This window comes from Eumetopias jubatus, unplaced genomic scaffold, assembly GCF_037043125.1.
Source record: "Eumetopias jubatus isolate StellerSeaLion01/CBP00866 unplaced genomic scaffold, mEumJub1_p1.0 scaffold_1, whole genome shotgun sequence".
Lineage (NCBI taxonomy): Eukaryota > Metazoa > Chordata > Mammalia > Carnivora > Otariidae > Eumetopias > Eumetopias jubatus.
The window spans coordinates 200436398-200452753 of record NW_028274807.1 but is presented as its reverse complement, the minus strand read 5'-3'; the positions used below and the strand labels follow the sequence as shown (position 1 = coordinate 200452753).

At 59.8% G+C, this 16356-nt stretch overlaps 2 protein-coding genes across 3 annotated transcripts in view; both read right to left on the bottom strand.

Annotated features, from left to right (window-relative positions):
- COL7A1 (collagen type VII alpha 1 chain) overlaps nucleotides 1-3737 on the bottom strand; it is a 30595-nt gene extending 26858 nt beyond the window's left edge. Inside the window, exons 1-12 of the mRNA XM_028124543.2 lie at nucleotides 3653-3737; nucleotides 2969-3149; nucleotides 2207-2366; nucleotides 2038-2131; nucleotides 1785-1946; nucleotides 1386-1549; nucleotides 1179-1308; nucleotides 949-1065; nucleotides 710-856; nucleotides 508-624; nucleotides 284-433; nucleotides 67-195 (exon numbers count right to left, since the gene is read on the bottom strand). Of these exons, the coding sequence (XP_027980344.1) occupies nucleotides 67-195; nucleotides 284-433; nucleotides 508-624; nucleotides 710-856; nucleotides 949-1065; nucleotides 1179-1308; nucleotides 1386-1549; nucleotides 1785-1946; nucleotides 2038-2131; nucleotides 2207-2366; nucleotides 2969-3149; nucleotides 3653-3737 (1636 nt within the window). The remainder of the gene's footprint in view (nucleotides 1-66; nucleotides 196-283; nucleotides 434-507; nucleotides 625-709; nucleotides 857-948; nucleotides 1066-1178; nucleotides 1309-1385; nucleotides 1550-1784; nucleotides 1947-2037; nucleotides 2132-2206; nucleotides 2367-2968; nucleotides 3150-3652) is intronic.
- A 3831-nt stretch (nucleotides 3738-7568) lies between these two features.
- On the bottom strand, nucleotides 7569-15893 carry UQCRC1 (ubiquinol-cytochrome c reductase core protein 1). Of its 2 annotated transcripts, none has more exons than XM_028124388.2 (13): nucleotides 15785-15893; nucleotides 15391-15534; nucleotides 13729-13815; nucleotides 12645-12774; nucleotides 12234-12432; nucleotides 11421-11500; nucleotides 9878-9993; nucleotides 9499-9642; nucleotides 9203-9363; nucleotides 9015-9100; nucleotides 8594-8682; nucleotides 8203-8278; nucleotides 7569-7762 (listed from the first exon to the last, which is right to left on the bottom strand). In XM_028124388.2, the coding sequence occupies exons 1-13, from the start codon at nucleotides 15851-15853 to the stop codon at nucleotides 7698-7700; spliced, it is 1446 nt and encodes a 481-aa protein (XP_027980189.1). In that variant the 5' UTR covers nucleotides 15854-15893; the 3' UTR covers nucleotides 7569-7697. The 2 variants fall into 2 exon arrangements, with proteins under 2 accessions (XP_027980189.1, XP_027980190.1); XM_028124389.2 differs by having other exon boundaries at nucleotides 15391-15531.
- Between the last annotated feature and the right edge of the window lie 463 nt (nucleotides 15894-16356).

The following is a 16356-nucleotide window of genomic DNA, read 5'->3' as shown; positions in this document are numbered from 1 at the left end:
TGAAGGTGCAGTCAGACCCCAAGAGCTAGATCTTTCATGTGTGTGTGTGGGTGTGGTGATACTCACCCTGGGCACTGCGCACAGTGATGCGGTACTCAGTGGCGCCGGGAACTGGGCTCCAGGACACTCGCACCCGCTGCCCGGGCAGCTCGGCTGCCTGCAGGTCCGTCACAGGGCCCACGGGCAGCCCTGGCCCTGTTGGAGAGCGCAGCATGAAAGGCTGCCCGCTCCGCCCCCCGCCGTCCCTTCCCCCATCGCAGGGCCAGGCCCCCAGAGCCCTTACCAGTGGGCACCACGGTGGCAGGTGTGGCCACCTCGCGGCCCTCCAGCAGCGTGTAGAGCGTGAGGCGGTACTCAGTGCCCGGTTGCAGCCCATCCAACTGGTAGCGGGTCACATCAGAGGGCAGCACCACCCTCTGTGGTCCCCCCAAGCCTGCAAGATGACGGGGTCAGGCCAGCTGAAGCCAAGCCCGACCCCGCCTGCCCACGCCTCTCCCCTGCACTGACCACTCTCACGCCGCCATTCCAGCCGGTAGCCACGGGCCTCAGGCACCAAGTTCCAGGAAACGAGAATGGACGTGGGGCCCAGGATGACCGGGCGCAGGGTCTGTTCCACAGAGGCATCTGCCCAGGGCACACGGGACACCGGTGGCCTCAGTGCCCTGCCTGCCTGCCCACCCCGCCCAAAGAAAGCCCCCGGCCTCCTCACCAGTGCGGGCAGTCAGGGAGGTGGCCGCCCCGACACTCCGGCCGAGCAGGCCACTCACAGTCACCTCGTAGTCCGTGCCAGGCTCCAGGTCACGCAGCAACACTGACCCCTGCCCAGGGCCCAGCTCCTGCTGCTGTGTGACACCGCCTGCATGGGGGGTACGGGGGGGGAGGTCAGTGTGTCTTACAGACTCAGAACCCTACGATCCTGTCAGAGGTGTAGGGATCCCCCTCACTCACCACTGAGGACCCGCCATGTCACACGGTAGCCAGTGGCACCCGGCACACTCCGCCAAGCCACCAGGAGGCTGTGCGTCGTGGTATTCTGGATGGTCAGCTCTGGCCCCTCCAGGGCAGCTGGGGGAAGGTGCACCGGGGATTAGCAAAGTCAGGCTCGGGCGGGGGGGCGGGGTGTGTGCGGTTACTGGAGGGTTAGGTGGGCAGGGTCAGAGGTTAGCAGAATTGCTCACTGGTCCGGGCTGTCCCGCTCACGGCCTCCCCGATGCTATTGGCGTAGAGGGCTACCACAGTCACCTGGTACTCGGTCAGTGGCCGGAGACCCTGCAGCTGCGTGCTGGTCTCACCAGCGGGGATGCTCACCTGCCCAGGGTCAGAGGTCACTTCACCTCGCCCAGCCAAATCCCCAGCCCTCCACTTACCACCCCTGACATCCTTACCTCCCGCCGCTCGCTTGGCAGCGGCTGTCCCAACCCTGTCAGAGGAGTGTACTGGACCTTGTAGCCAGTCACCGGGCCACTGGCCGCGGTCCACTGTACTCTCAAGGACTGACTGCCTGCTTCAGACAGCACCAGGTCTCGGGGACCAGAGGTCAAGTCATCAGCTGGGAAGGGCGGGGAGTCAGGCAGTCAGGCAGGAGGATCAGGGGCCAGACTTAAAGCATAGCATTGGGGTCAAAGGTCAGGAGCCCATGGGGGTAGGGTCAGCACCTCGAGGGCAGGATCAGAGGACGGTACCCCCAGCTTGGTTTCGGGAGCACGTGGGATGGCATCAGCACTCCCAGGTGGGGCGCAGGGGCAGAGGTCCAGGTCAGGGCACAAGTGTGGGCAGGAACTCACTGGGCAGGGCCACGGGCACGCCACCCGCAGTTGTGCACACTCTCCGGGAAACAAGGGGCAGCAGTGTCCTCAGGATACTGAAGTCGTTGACGAAGAAGAAGAAATCACTGGTAGGCTGTGAGGCAACTCGCTTCAGCTCCTCGGGGTCGGCATTCTTGATCCCTGAGGTGATGCCCAGTCAGAGTTCAGGGGCTCACGTGCCCTCTGACTGGCCCCCGCCACAGCCCACGTGTCACCGCAGCTTGGAACTCACCCACAGCAAACAGCTTGACCCCCTGCCCCTTCAGCCGCTGGGCAGCTGTGTCTACCAGGTCCTGGGACTTCCCATCTGTGATGAGGATGCAGACCTGGGGCAGGCGCAGGGGGTAAATCAGTGTGCCTCAGACAGCTAACATGGGGGGCATGGTAGGGTGAGAGATCACCTTGGGGACACCGGGTCGGGCCAGCTGGGGCAGGAAGACGTGGTCAGCCACGTGGAGAACCGCAGCCCCTGTGCGCGTGTTGCCCCCCTTGTAGCTGAGCTCACGGATGGCTCGGATCACATCACCCCCTGAGCCAAGGGCATCGAGGCCAAACTCTGTCCTGTGCAGGGGAGGGAAGGTGGCAACAGGCTAGGGGCCAGGACCTTTTCTGGCCCTGGCTTCTAGGAGGCCTCTGGGGTGAGATTTGTGAATATCGGGTCCCCTTGAGGGTCCTCAAGAGCCGTTAACAAACTCCTCTGATACCCCTCTGTGCCCTGCCTGCGGCTGCAGCCCTTGCAGCTCCCTGCCTCTGGGAGCAGGATGTCTGGTTAATGAAGTAATTCTGGGAGGAAGGGTCCGGTTGTAGGGAGGTGGCCGTTGGCCAGGCAGGGAGGCCCTGTGGGAGGGGAGAGGCCGAAGGCATCAGGAAGCTGAAACATGGAGAGTCCGGTAGGCAGGGGGCATCTGAGGCCCCTGGGCTCTCCATCTCCAGATCAGAAAACACAGTGGTGTCTTTGGCAGGACACCAGCCTGGAGGTGTCTCAGGTGCGAGGACTCTACCCGGGAGACCCCTCCCTCTGTCTCCAGAGGAGGTCCTGGCTCAGGGGAGAGGGGTCTGGGTTCCCCAAAGCCTGGCCTAGGGGTTTCTGGACTCTCTGCTTCCGTGGGGGGAAGAATCCTGGTGAGAGCTATGGGTCCCCAGCTCTGGGGGCCCCCACTCACCGGGGTTCGTCACTGTACTGCACGGCAGCGAAGCGCACGCCCTGTGCACTGGCTGCCCCGGAGAAGGGCAGCACCAGTCCCTCCAGGAAACCTCGAACTTCACGGAAGTTGCCACGGCCGATGGACGAGGAGCCGTCAAGTAGGAACACGATGTCAGCAGCGTAAAGGCGTGTGCAGGTCACTGAGGCAGGGAGGAGCCATCAGGCTCTCTTCTCGGAGCCCACCCACCCCTCCGTGCACTGTGGTCCCTTGGCACTAGGGGCTGGGGAGGATGGAGTAGGCCTCAGTGGCTAAGCAAACCGGCCCAGCCCGGTTCGGGCCTGGGAACCTCCGAGGGAGGGACAGACGGGCGGGAGGCAGACTCTCCGCGGAGGACTGGTGTGTGCAGACAAGGGAGAGCCACCTACGCAGGCGTGGATCTGGGACTGAGGTTGGCCTCAGGGGGCCAGAGTGGAATGACAAAGAGTAGGTGACGCAGCACGCATGTGGGAAGCCAGAGTTTGGGACCCAATAGCATAGGATGCAGTTTGGGAGACCCAGAAGGGGTGGCGGAGGGTTTGGGGAGTCCGGGGAGAGTTAGCAGGGATGCAGGCGGGGTCGTGGAGGTGGGGGGGGGGGTCCCAGATGAAGGCCGCAGGTGAGGGGAGCAGCGCCCTGGATGAAGTCCTTCCCGGCGGTGCCCACCTCTCTCCCTGTGCTGGGCCCGCACTCGGAGCGCCCCTGCCAGGATCCCGGCGCAGAGCGCGGCCACCAGGAACGGCAGCCTCATCCTGGGTGGGGGAGACGGTCAGCCAGACCCCCCCGTCTCTGTCCCTCGGCCCCCGTAGCTGTGGCGGTCCGAGCCCAGCGCACCCCCACCCCCAGTCCCGGTCTTGCCTGCCCGTCCACCGGCTCCCGCCGCCAGCCGTTGCTGCAGTCCCACCGCCACAGCCGAGAAAAGTCCCTGATCCCGGGGGCGGAGCTGTGGGCGGGGTCCCAGGCGGCCCGCCCCCCACCCATCGTCCCAAAGGCCGCCGCCCCCACCACCCCTGCCGGGACAGATGATTTGACTCCCCTAAAGTGTAAAGCCCCCCACCTCCTGTGGCTTCCGGGACTCCCCCCCAGAAGGTTCTTGACCGATGCTGGGGCAGACCCCTCGAACCCTGTCCAGGGTCAGAAGTTGTGGCTGCTTTAAGGTCCGAGTGGCTAGTGCCCTGACTGCTGGAGGCTGGAATTCAGATAGGTTCCTGAGGATGGAGGAGACAGCGGGATGGTAGTGGGGGGAGGCTGCAGCTGGCGATGATTCACCCCCCACCCTATGGGGGTGCCCAGACAAGCCTTCGGGCCATGAATCCCGCCGGCCACTCCTGTGATTCAGCTATCCCTGTCTGTCGGATCTCCTGTGCCCCACCCCAAACCCCTTGACAGCTGGAGCAGACCCCAGCAAATGAGGGGTTCTGGGCTCATCCCAGGGGAACCAAGGCACCCCTGGACTGCATCTGAAAAATGCCCACCACCACCACCACCACCCCCACCTTGGGAAGGGGTAGCCCAGGAGGAGAGAATGTGTCATGCATATGCATACACGTCCATCCCAGTACCCCGCACCCCCTGCCATGCCCTGAACCAGTCCCAGGCAGATGCCATCCAGCTGTGCCTGCACGGAGAGGGGTTGTCCATATGTGCAGGGTGGGACCACCCACAGTGACAGCTCATCTCTCAGGAATCCACCCCTTCCTGCCTACACCCCCACTGGTGGCCCTCTCCTGCTCCAAGTCCCCTTAATTACTCATCCTCATTCTGGCCTGCCCGAGTTTCCTCCCTCACTCTATTCTTCCTGAAGACCCCCTTCCACCCGTCATCCCACCCCCAACCCCCCCAGGCCCAGAGGTCACCATGGGCTCTCCCTCCTTTCCTCACTGCTCTCAGGGTCCACCTGTGGCTGCCACCTTCATAACTACCCTTGTCCCCCTGCTCTCCCCTTAAGCAGCCTCTGACTTCCCACCCATTTCCCTCAACTGGTTTTTGTGACTGTAGATAGTCCCCTTTAACACATCTCCAGGTCACGTACGCTGTCCTGAGGAGATGAGCCTTTGTATGGGCATGTCTTCATCACAGGGCAGTGACACCAGGGCAGAGATGTTCCCAAGAACAGCAGGCCCCGTGTTCTGTTTGTTTTCCTGCTAGTCCTAGATAATTCTGAGAAGCCCAGAAAGTTATGTCTACACTCACCACTACCACTGAGTCCCTTCCAACATGCCTGGCCCCAGGCCTCTCCTGGGTCAACAGGCTGAGTGGTGAAGAGATGGAGCCAGCACTTCATCTCCCCTGGGGGGGGGGCGGTCTCTGGTATGTCCAGAGCTGGAGGCAATGAAGACCATCCATGCTGCCTGTTTTCCTATTGCCCAGATGGCTGAAGCCACAGAATGGCCCCTTTTATCACTGATCCCTCCCCCTAACTATCATAGGATACAGTGCTGTGACCCACGGAGCCCAGAACTTTTTCCAAGGTCAGGGTCTCCTCAGCCACATCCCAAGACCCCCAGCCCTTAAAGCTGTCTGATAGGTGAGAACAGCAGAGAACCAGACACAATCTCCTTACAGGGCAGCCCCTGGCTGCAAGCCCCCCACCTCCTCCTGTAGGGCAGAGGGCAGAGCTGCCACATACGGTAGGTCCAGCCTGTGGGGTGACTGGACACCCTGCTGAGAGAGTAGCAGGACCATGATGTGGCCCTGAAAGGAAGGGCTGCCTGTTGTGTGGGGGTCCCTCAGAGGGTGCTGGGAGAGGCTGTCGGGGCGGTTCAAGCACAGGTGGCCAAGAGTGTGACTGGAGCCCCCCTGAGGCCACGAGCAGGTGTGTGACCCTCTGAGGCTCCTGGCTCCAGGTACACAGGTTAGGGCACAGCTCCAGAGCCCAGCACCTTCCACCTGAAGACTGGGGTCCCAGAGCTCTGTCCTTCCTCTCACGCTCCCCCCGGCATCTCCTCCGGCTTCGGTCACTACCTCTGTCAGGTGGCACCACATCTCTAAGTGGGGCTTTTCAGGATTCCAGCCCCACACATCCCACTGTCCTGGGCACCTCTGAATTTTTCACCAAAACTGTGGCATACTAGGCAGGTCGTCCTCTGGCAACCTACCCCTCCTTGGGGTACCCCAGCCCTGTTGGGGCTGTTGTCCTGCTTGTGTCCCCTGCAGCCCGCTCCAACTCTGCACTGCCATAGCACAGCTCCCTGGGGTGCCACAGAGATCCAGCCTCAGAGCCCCCATGCTATACCTCAGGCTGACCAAGTCACTTCTCTTCCCAGTAACCTCTGAGGCACCTCCCTCAAAATGCCTCCAGAGTATGTATCAAATTCCCTGGCTTGGTATGCAAGGTCCATTGGAACCAGATCACTTCCAGGAGTGCCCAGCACACCCAGAGCCTTCAACGACCATGTCTGGGCTTAGAAATCAACCCCATCTTCCAGGAGCTCAAACTTAGGGCAAAGATTTGGTACTCCCTGGGCCCAGTGTGCTGCATCTATAAGCACCAGGGTGGGCCTGTAAGGGTTCTGCACTGTCTAGCGGGTTCTCTCAAAGTATGAGGATGACCTAGGAGCTCCAGCTCTGGGTTCTACAAGGCACTTGACAGTTATTTCCTAATTGACAACTGGTGGCAGCAGAGATGAGGGAAAAGCACTGGGGCGGGGCAGGAGTGATTCAAGGGTTGTCTGGGGCCACTGCAAAGCTAGGATGCTGGGTGACTTCTCAAGAGCCTGCTCCTCCACCACCTTTGTCCCGGGACTCTGCTCCCGACTGCCAGCAGCACTCCTCCTAGGAGAATCAGGCCCCTCACTTCCAGCCTGGGCTCCCACTGAACCTGACTGCAGAAGGGCTGGAGACAGAAGAGGGGTCTACCTGCCCACCTGCCTCATGGGGCCAGGACCTGAAGGGGGACTAGGCAGCTGTGAGCGCCGCCAGGTCCTGGCTGCCACAGGTAGATGGGAAGGGGATCATCAGGCCAGCAGCTCAGGGCTTGCCTGGGACAGATCTAGTCAAGGGAGGGGGCTCAGGCCCCGCTGAGCTCAGGGCTATTCTCAGAGCCTGAGTCAGCGGCAAATCGAGGCAAAGGATTCCTGCCCTGCCTGTCCAGGCAACAGTTAGAAATCAAATGGGAACACTATGCCCGAGGCTACCCTCCTTCCAGAATCCAGAGTAAACATACGGAGGTGGCTTCCTCAGGGACAGTCCTTGGCCCTTCCTGGTCTGTCCAGGGGGCCAGGAACTGCCAGAAGGCATATTGCATGGGGCCCACAGCAAAGTGTTTCCCTCCTGAGCCACCAGAGTTCCCAGGCTGGGACCTCTACCAGGGCAAAAGCATGGGTTCCCACACCCTACTCTTGGGACAGACTAGCTAGGAGCATCCCCCACGTGGCTAAATGGAAACATCTGGCTTCAGCTCCCTGCAGGCATCAAAGGCTTCCGGCCTCCATACTGCAGCCCCCACACTTGCCCCTGGCTGAGGATACATCAGCCTGTGGGAAGGCGGAAGGATCGGGGCAAACAGAACCGAGGGAAGTCCCTGCTCCCCCACCCACTGCCCAGGGGACTCCATGGCAATGCCAAGAGAAGGACAACACAGTTCTCGACACAAGGCTTTATTGGAGGTAAGGGCATCTGCACACAGGTCTGAAGAGCCGAGGTGGTATGTCTGTGGTGGGGAGGGACTGTGAACCTTGGCCCAGGCCTCTTGCCTGTCCAGCCTTCCTGCCTAGAAACGCAGCCAGAACATGCCACTACGGATCCGGTTGTAGTCTGGGAGCTGTTCAGTGGGGCCTGTGGGGATAGGGTGGGGCGTCAGGGTGGGGTACCTGGCCTGTACAGGGACATCTGGCCCTGCGCCGCACCCGATTCAGAGCTGCCCAGAGCAGCACAAGACAGGCTTTGAGTGGAGAAAGGGAAGAGAACATTCCCCCAGGGGTGCCGAGCCTGTCACTTCATGCTCTGGCTCTTGGAGCCCCACCCCACACACGGAGGTGTCCGTTACCTGGGGGGTGTAGGGTATTGATGGAGGCACCTTGGCAGGGAGTCAGGGAGCTGCTGGGACAGGTTTTCTGAGCAAGAACTCCCTGGCAGCCAGGCTACTGGGCAGAGCCTCTCGGGGGCCTCGGTTTGCGGCTGCCAGTGTAGGCTGGGCGGGGAGGGGAGCACAGGCAGCAGGGGAGGCCAAGAGTAGGCCTGAGAAGAACACAGAGCAGGCTCTCTAGGCCACTCACCCAATCCAGCCACTGCTGGACACTGGTCATAGAAGTACTTGGAGCAGACCTCACGCACCACGCTGGCATCCACGTCCTGCAGGGGAAGCAGAGAGCACACTGACAGGCAGGTTCCCGGGACCACCTCAGCCGGTCAGCGTCACCCCGCCAATCAAGATCTTCCACATGGACCGAGGAGCTGCCCCCTCGGCCAAAGGGGAAAGGCGGGGGGGCCCTCCCTGCCGCAGACCTCCCCAGGCCCCACCCATGCCCTCGGCTTTCAGTGCCTCTGCCCGGCCCTCCATTTACGCCAACCCTGTCGGTGACGCTGCCGAGGGCACCAGGGATGCCCGCGGGAGCAGTCTGTACCATGCACTGTCAGGCCTGAACCTCTCCCAGGGGCCCCCGTTACCGCAATCCGGCTTTCCCACTCAGCCAGGGGGATGCGCCGGCCATAGGTCAGGAGACTGCGTCCGATGTCCTCGCACACAGGAGTGGTGCCTGCAAGGGTCAGGGGAGGCTTACAGGTCCCCCCAGTCCAGTCCTAGAGCACAGGTGCTCACTGAGCCTCCAGCTCCAGGCTGCCACCGGGACCGTGGTCTGATCCTGGATCCCAGCCCTCACTTCCACCACCTGCTCCTCTAGCACTGGGCTGTTGCCGACCTGGCCCGCCACCACGTGGATCTGACCCACCAAGCTCCTGGGGGTGCCAGTGGGGATATGGCATGGCCTTCAAAGTTCTCCTCTTCCATCCTGGCTGGTAACGTGGCTATCCTGGGGCTGTCCCTGCCAGGATGCGCTCCATGCCCTCCCCACAGAGCTGCAGGACTCACCATCCAGATGAGACACCAGGGCGTTTCTGAGGAGGTTTTTGCCTCGGAGCACCTCACTCTCCGTGGCACTGGTGCACAGGCGCATCCTAAAATGGGCGGGGGTGGGGGTGGTCATCCTGAGCGACGGGGCTGTCACCGTCCCACTCAAGGGCCCCTCCACAGCCTGGCAGTACTGGGCTGCCACTCACCACTGGCCCTGCAGGAAGAACACCATGTCGTCGATGTTCATGCGATCGCAGACGAAGTGTGCGCCCAGCAAGCCGGTCTCTGCGTAGCAGATGTTGAAGGTCTGGAAACTATGGCACAGCTTGTTGGTCACGGAGACGGCAGCCAGTGGGCTGGACAGGTGCTGCCGGGGGCAAGGATCGTCAGCATCCACCCTCCTGTCTGTGGCCCACACCCTGAACCCCATGGTGCAGGAGCCCACGGCCCCGGCCCGCCCTGTTCCCCGAAGGCGGGGCCCCGTGCTCAGCCCAGCACTCACCGTGCCGCCACCGTAAGTGCAGTCGTAGTGGCCTATGATGGCATTGGCCACTTGGAGGGCCACATTGTCTGGACTGGCCCAGCCAGGCCCCTCTACCGCAATAGCTACATGGGCCAAGGGCAGAGCATCGTCGCGGTGACGGATCTGAAAAAGCACACGGCGAGACTGAGAGAGCCAGCACACCCAGACGACAGCAGAGGTACGAGGCGGGGGTGAAGCGCGCACATGTGCGTGTGAACACGGGTGCCTGGGAGGCAGCAGCCACAGGGCCCGTTCCGCACCCCGAGGCATCTCTGGCGTCACGAAGCCAACCTTGTTCCCCCGGGTCCCTCAGGAGGCCCGGGCTGAGAGCACCACCCCGGCCCACAAGGCGGCCCACCTCGCTGCCCGTGAAGCGGCACGGAGCCAGAGTGGGCACGGTGTCGTCCAGGTACGTCTCCGAGACGCTGCTGAGGTGCTTCTGGGCGAGGTCGAGCAGCTGCCGGTGCTCCACCCCTGCCGAGACACAGGGTGCCGTTAGCGGCCGGGCCACAGGGTCCGGGGAACCGCGCACAGGCGGAGGACCCCACGTCCCATCTCGGGGGGGAGACGGCGGAAGGAAGACACGACGTGGACAGGAGGAGTGAAGAGAACCCTCCACAGACAGACCTGGCCTTGTGGACGGGGCAGGCACCTCAGCGTGGAAGAGCATCCACCCCCTCAGCCCCAGGGAAGCAGCAGCATGCTGGGCATAAGGATGGGTCCCCAGGGGGGTGCGTTCTCCCCCACGCTGAGGACAAGCCTGGGGCTCCCTGGGCACCAGGCCACCTGCCCTGCTTCTCCCTCTGACCCCCTCCTCAGGCAGATCCTGGCTGCTGCCCTGGGGGAGAGGCTAACGAGAGGGCACAGAGGTGCTACTGCAGGGCCATGACTAATTCTGGGGACATTCACAAATAATGTTGTGACCTCAGTCCCCCAGGGCCCTGGGGGACTGCACATCCTCGCCTTTACAAGAGGAGGTCTCTGCTGCCCCAGCATCTGGACCGGTCGGTGCTGTGGCTGTGGGCAACCAGAGAGCCTGCCAGGCACCTCAGCCTTTGTTCCTTCCTTCCCTGAGCTCACACCCTGCTGGTCTCAACACAGCCTCACATGTCACTCGCTTAAACTGCCCTTGGTCCCCCGGGTCACAGGCCCCACGGCCACCAACCATGCTCTTCCCAGCAGTCCTTTTCACCCACCCGGCTGCCAAGGCCACAAGCTGGAGAAGCATCCTCAACCCCACTCCTGTCCGCTCCCCACCACAGCCAGACGTCCTTCAGATTTCTATAAAACCATCCTGAGTCCAACCCTCGCTCCTGCCACCTCCCACCAGACACCTGCCACAGCCCCTCCTGGTCTGCCTGCCTATGCTCTGGCCCCCACGCGGCAGCCAAGCATCGGGCCGCGACACAGCCCTGTCCCTCTGCTCAGGTTCCCCACCCCCCACCTCACTGACCCGCCCCCCCCATCCTTTAGCTCTTGCTTCCAACATGTGCTTCAAAAGCACCCCCTAACCTCCAACCATGCAATTCCCGGTCTGTCATCAAATGTGCATCGTCACACCCCAGTGTCTGGCCTGCTCACTAGCAAGGCTGCAAGAAACAAACCTCAGGGCTTTTATCTCCCACCAGGGTCTCTTAAGGGACAGGTGGGGCTGAGAAAGGCCTGTACTGAGGGGGAGCGGCAACCCTATGTGGCGGGTACCAGTGGCGGCGGCAGGGTGGAATCCCATCCCATCTCGGAGGGCATGAGAGAGAGATCACTCTACTCAAGGACAGTACAGGAACAGGGTCCCCAGGAGTGCAAGATCCCCTATGGTCAGAATCAGGAGCCCTGGGCCCCGGTAACCAAGGCTGGTGCCCACCCAGCCATTACCACAGAGCTTCGGCGAGCCCAGCACTCACCTCCAGCTGCTGCCAGCACCATGCGAGGGGCCTTGTAATGCCTGCTGAGGTACTCGGTCAGGTCTGCACGAGATAGCTTCCTGCAAGACATACGGCCAATGGCTCAACGCCTCTCCCAAACCACAGTGGTCTGGGTCCCACAAAACAGAGCTGAAGAGACAGACAAGGAGAGACATGGCTTCTCCGGGGTGCAAGCCCTAGCACACCCCTCAATCCCCTTCCCCATCTCTGCCACCCAGCCCTCTGGGCCCCACCTCACGTCTACACTCAGGACAGGCTCAATCCTTCCTCTCCGGGGAGGCTGTGAGCTGATACTGTGAGGCTCTCAAGAGGCGGCGTCAGAGCTCGTCCCACCAGAGGACAAAGAGCCATGCAGATAGGAACCCAAACGCTCCCTCCCTCGGGTTGTCAGGACACACATAAAATCATACCCTACAAGGAGGCCCGCAACTCGAGTGAAGACCACATAGGCATTCAAAAAGACCCCCAGGAACCATGTGGCAACAGAGAAAACCTTTCCAGTTGTGCAAATTAAGAACATATTTGGGTGCCTGGGTGGCTCAGTTGGTTAAGCGACTGCCTTCGGCTCAGGTCATGATCCTGGAGTCCCGGGATCGAGTCCCGCATCGGGCTCCCTGCTCAGCAGGGCGTCTGCTTCTCCCTCTGACCTTCCCCACTCTCATGTGCTCTCTAATAAATAAAATCTTTAACAAAAAGAAAAAAAAAGAACATACAAAGGCACAGGCCAACTAAAAACAAACTGGTGTGGATGGGGCTTGAGCACGGGCCAGCACGAGCCCAGCCAACCCTCACCTGACATTCCCGCTCGGCCCCTCCACAGCCTGGGCTAGAGGTGTGCCCTGGAACGCCGTGGCATGCAGGTAGTCAAAGACCACGTCCCGCATACACGCATCGTTCTCCTGAAGCTCCTGGAGGATCACATCACGCTCCTTCTCAATCTGGGAGTCTTCCAGGCTGCAGTTCTGCACAATGTCGGCCAGGAGCTCCACAGCTGGATGCAAGAAGGGCAGGTGTAGGCACCAGGTGGGCCACTGCAGGCCAGTAATGGCACAAACCGCCCAGGTCTGGCACGCCTGGTTGCCCTACTACAAGAGGATGCTGTCAGGGTAACCCCATTCTTCAGCCAGGCCGGGCTCCTGGGGGCCTGTCCTCTGCACCTCTGAGGTCCTATACCCTTGTCCCTGCCCCTCCTCCAGGCGTTACCTTTTGGCAGGTCCTTGGATAGTGCCTTGATGTAGTAAGCTGTGTGCTCCCGGGTGCTATAGGCATTGAGATGGGCTCCCATGCTCTCCACCTCCTTCTCCAAGGCATTGCCAGGCCGATTCTTTGTTCCCTTGAACCAGGTACCAATAGGATCAATCAGGAGCCACATGAGAGCTCAGGACCCCTATCTTCAAAGGCCAAAGTCCCGGCAGGATCATTGGTCCACAGGCACCTCCTTCAGCAAAGACTACGGGGATAGAGGGCCTACAATCCGTGCTCACCAAGTGCTGAGCAGGCCACAGTATCATAGGCTGACAGAACGGAGACAGCCAGGGGCCAGGAGAGAAAGGCACGGGCAGTACAATCCAGAGCCCCATAGTAGCCTGGCCATACCAGCACTCTCTGTCCCCTTGCTGACAGTCACGTTCAGGTTAGCTCACATCAATGTGCAGGTGATGCTGCCATGACCTACTCTACCCCCATGCCATTTACACGACTGTGTGTGTGCTCATGGACACCTCTGTGTGGCTGCTGCTGGCTAGACTACCCACCCTCTCCTGCTCCACACCCCGACCCCTCCGTAGCTCCTCCTCCAGTTTTTCACTCATTCAAAAAACTCAAGACTTCATGCCAACACAGGTTGGCAGTCCCCACCCTCAAGAAAGCTCAGTATTTACTTCTACAAACAAGAGCTGCCTGGGTATTCTGCCAGAGGAGAGCATTTCACAAGAAGGCAGGCCAGCCCAAGTCTATGAATTTGTTAAAATGCACGTGTCGATCAACGTGTTTCATACTTCCACGCCAATGCACGCATACAACACAGGACTGGCCTCTCTGGTGAGGAGTGGGGTCCTGCGGCGCCCTGCATTTTTTTTCTGGCTCTGGGGGTCTTATGCAGGGGTGATCAGATAGGTGCTCACTCAGGAGAGGCTAAGCCCATGTGGTTCTTTCCAGAAAAGCCAGCCAGAGAGTGGCCCCCAGTTGAAGCCCATAATTGAGGAGGTTGACTTTGCTAACCTGCATTCTCAGGAGGGACAGAGGCAGCCCTGACCCCAGGGGAGATGCACGACTTCAGGAGCCTCACCTTGAAAGCCAGATGCTCCAAAAAGTAACCTGCCCCATTGTTCTTCTCAGTCTCGTAACGGCTGCCAACGTCAATCCACACCCCGACCTGGACAAGAAGCCATCGACAAAGGTAACACGCAAACCACCCCAGCCCCCACTTACACACTACCCTGGATGACTCAACAGAAGCCCCAGACAGGGGGTCACGGTCCCAGGGTGCGGGAGAACGGTCTCAGTAGGACCCCTGTGCTTGGAGCTACAGCTGTGCCGTGGGCACAGGCATGGCTGAAAGACATACTGTGTCACTTCTCCTTCCCATTCTATTTGTGGACTGGTTCCCAAAGAAGTCTCTCTAACTGTGCACACACACCTAACCCCATTACCATATGAAACTCTTCTATATTCTGTTCTCACTTTTCAGTTGATTGTTTTTTCTAGGCAAGTAACACATCCTTTGCAAACAACTTATTTTCTCCTTTCTAAAAATTATACCCTGCCTTTGTTCTGATGATTTTGTCTTTCACCATTAAGGAACGAGGCAAAGGTTTAGACACTGATCATTTTATCTTATTAAGCAAGGAGCCTTCATTCACAATTATTAAAAAAAAAAAGTTTTTAATCAGACTCGAATACTTAACACTGCCAAGTGTCTCCTTGACACCCAATGAGAGAATCTCGTAATTTCCTCAACAGCTTCCCGGTGTGCCATGTAACACACATCACCCCACACAAGTCACATAGATCTAGTCTTTTAATTTAATATTTGCTCACAGCTGATTTAAATTTTCACATCTACTTTCCCAAGAGACGCTGATATACATACCATATATCAAAACTTCTTCCACTAGTATCTGTTTCACAGCTAACATCTCAGAAACAAAAATTAATCTTACAACCCATGGTAGCTTTTGGTTATCATCGACGGCATTCTATCTCTGGCACTAAAGCACAGTGGTGCCCCTTACAATCTAGAGCATCTCCAGAGTCCATGAAATATAGCATTCTCTCCCAAACTTTCTTAACAGGCTTTGGCTCAGTTTATATTAAGTGCCATGTAATACAGAAGTTGCCCGTGATCTTTCACTGTGTTTAGTAACAACTTGTATCAAAGGACATTATTTGTTCCTGGAAAACTGAAAGAATTTACCAATAAAACCACTTAGCCCTGGAGTTTAGGGGGGAAGAGGATTACGTCTTGAGAATCTTCTCACCTATTCATATATCTAGCCAAGATTTCTCTCCTTAAGTCAATTTTGAGGATTTGTGTTTTTTAAAATCTTGCTTCTTTGGAATCTTCAAATGCATTCCTCACGCAAGTGCATAAGCGGTCTAGCCAGGACATTATGACTTTGGGCACTCCATGTCTCTGAAACCCATTTTCCTCGTGGTAAAATGAAAAGAGGATCACTTCTCTCGTATGAGCTGCTTAAGAAAACGCTGCAAAGAACTTGGCCTCCTGCTTGGCAGGCATCATATGCTAAGTGAGTGTTAGTTACAGTGAGGAATGGCCCAAGAAGTCAGGCCTAGCTGGGGTCGGGATTAAGGTAGTAGAGTCAATCCAGCGGGGAGTGAGGAGTCCGACCCAAACCACAGAGGACTCGAGCCCAAGGTCACACCCTGACCTGATAAAAGACGCCAGGCGCAATATGGAGGCGGCCTCCCGAGAGGGGCCCCCGCTCACCGTGCAGGTAGGCTGGGAGGACTGCTCGGAGGCCACTCGCAGCCCGTTGTCCAGCACGCTGACCTGTGTCTCTGGCACGCTCTGAAGAGCTTGGGCGAAGGTGGCGGTGCTCCGCAAGGCAGGCGACCTCAGCAGGGCCGGCTGCTGAAAAGGGACGACCGAGACTGAGGGCTAGGTTGCGGGATCTCTCCTCGGCTCCCAGGCCGGCAGTGGGATCCGCGTCGCCGCCCCCCGGACAGCCGCGAGACTCCCATCCCTGCTCAGCGCCGTGACCTTCGCACGGCCTGACCCCAGAACCTCCCCAATCTCGACCCTCCGCCGCTAACAGTCCGCTCCCCGTCCGCGTGCCGAAGCCCCGCGCTCCAAGGCCTTGTGCTCTCCGCTGTCGCCTCACCGAGCGGCGGGTGCTCAGCAGCACTCTCGTCCCGGTCCCGGCCGCCCGGCAAACTGCGGAAGCCGCCATCTTCTAGCTCCGGTCGGCGCTAGGTCGCGCCACGCAAGCGTAGAGGGGACGCGGCGGCGTCCGAGGCGCAGGCGCACTACCGCAGACATGGCGCCCTGCCGCCTCCTGGCGGAGACCAGGAATATCCACGCCCGCTGGTCCGTGGTTCTGTCCGCAAGCCCACCGGTACCTGCGTGCTTCAGCCCACCTGGCTGTCCATGCCAGTGCGGTTCCGTCCTCGGCCCGGTCCATCTTTACCCTTCATCCTTGGGAAGCAAAGTGCGCGATGTTTTTAACGAACCGCGGGCGCCCCGAATCTACTGCGTGCACGGAGCTGCCGCGCGGGCCAGGGGCGCAGCCGTTCCGTGTCCGGGGATGGGAGCCCCGGGGCTCAGGCACCAGCGTGGGATGCTGGGACTCCGAGGTAGCTGCTGATCACGGTTTTCTCTTTAAGAGGGTGAAGTAGATTGAGACGGTTGACATCGAAGGGATTTAACAAGATATTGCTGAGAAAAAGGAACGGT

Bases quoted from the DNA above. Each gene is read 5' to 3' on its own strand.
- UQCRC1 (XM_028124388.2), bottom strand. From the start codon at position 15,853: ATGGCGGCTTCCGCAGTTTGCCGGGCGGCCGGGACCGGGACGAGAGTG. The intron at 15,535-15,784 runs GTGAGGCGACAG...GTCCCTTTTCAG, and splicing joins TGCTGAGCACCCGCCGCTCG to CAGCCGGCCCTGCTGAGGTC. The intron at 7,763-8,202 runs GTGAGTGGCCTA...CTATCCCCACAG, and splicing joins TCCAGCAGTGGCTGGATTGG to GCCCCACTGAACAGCTCCCA.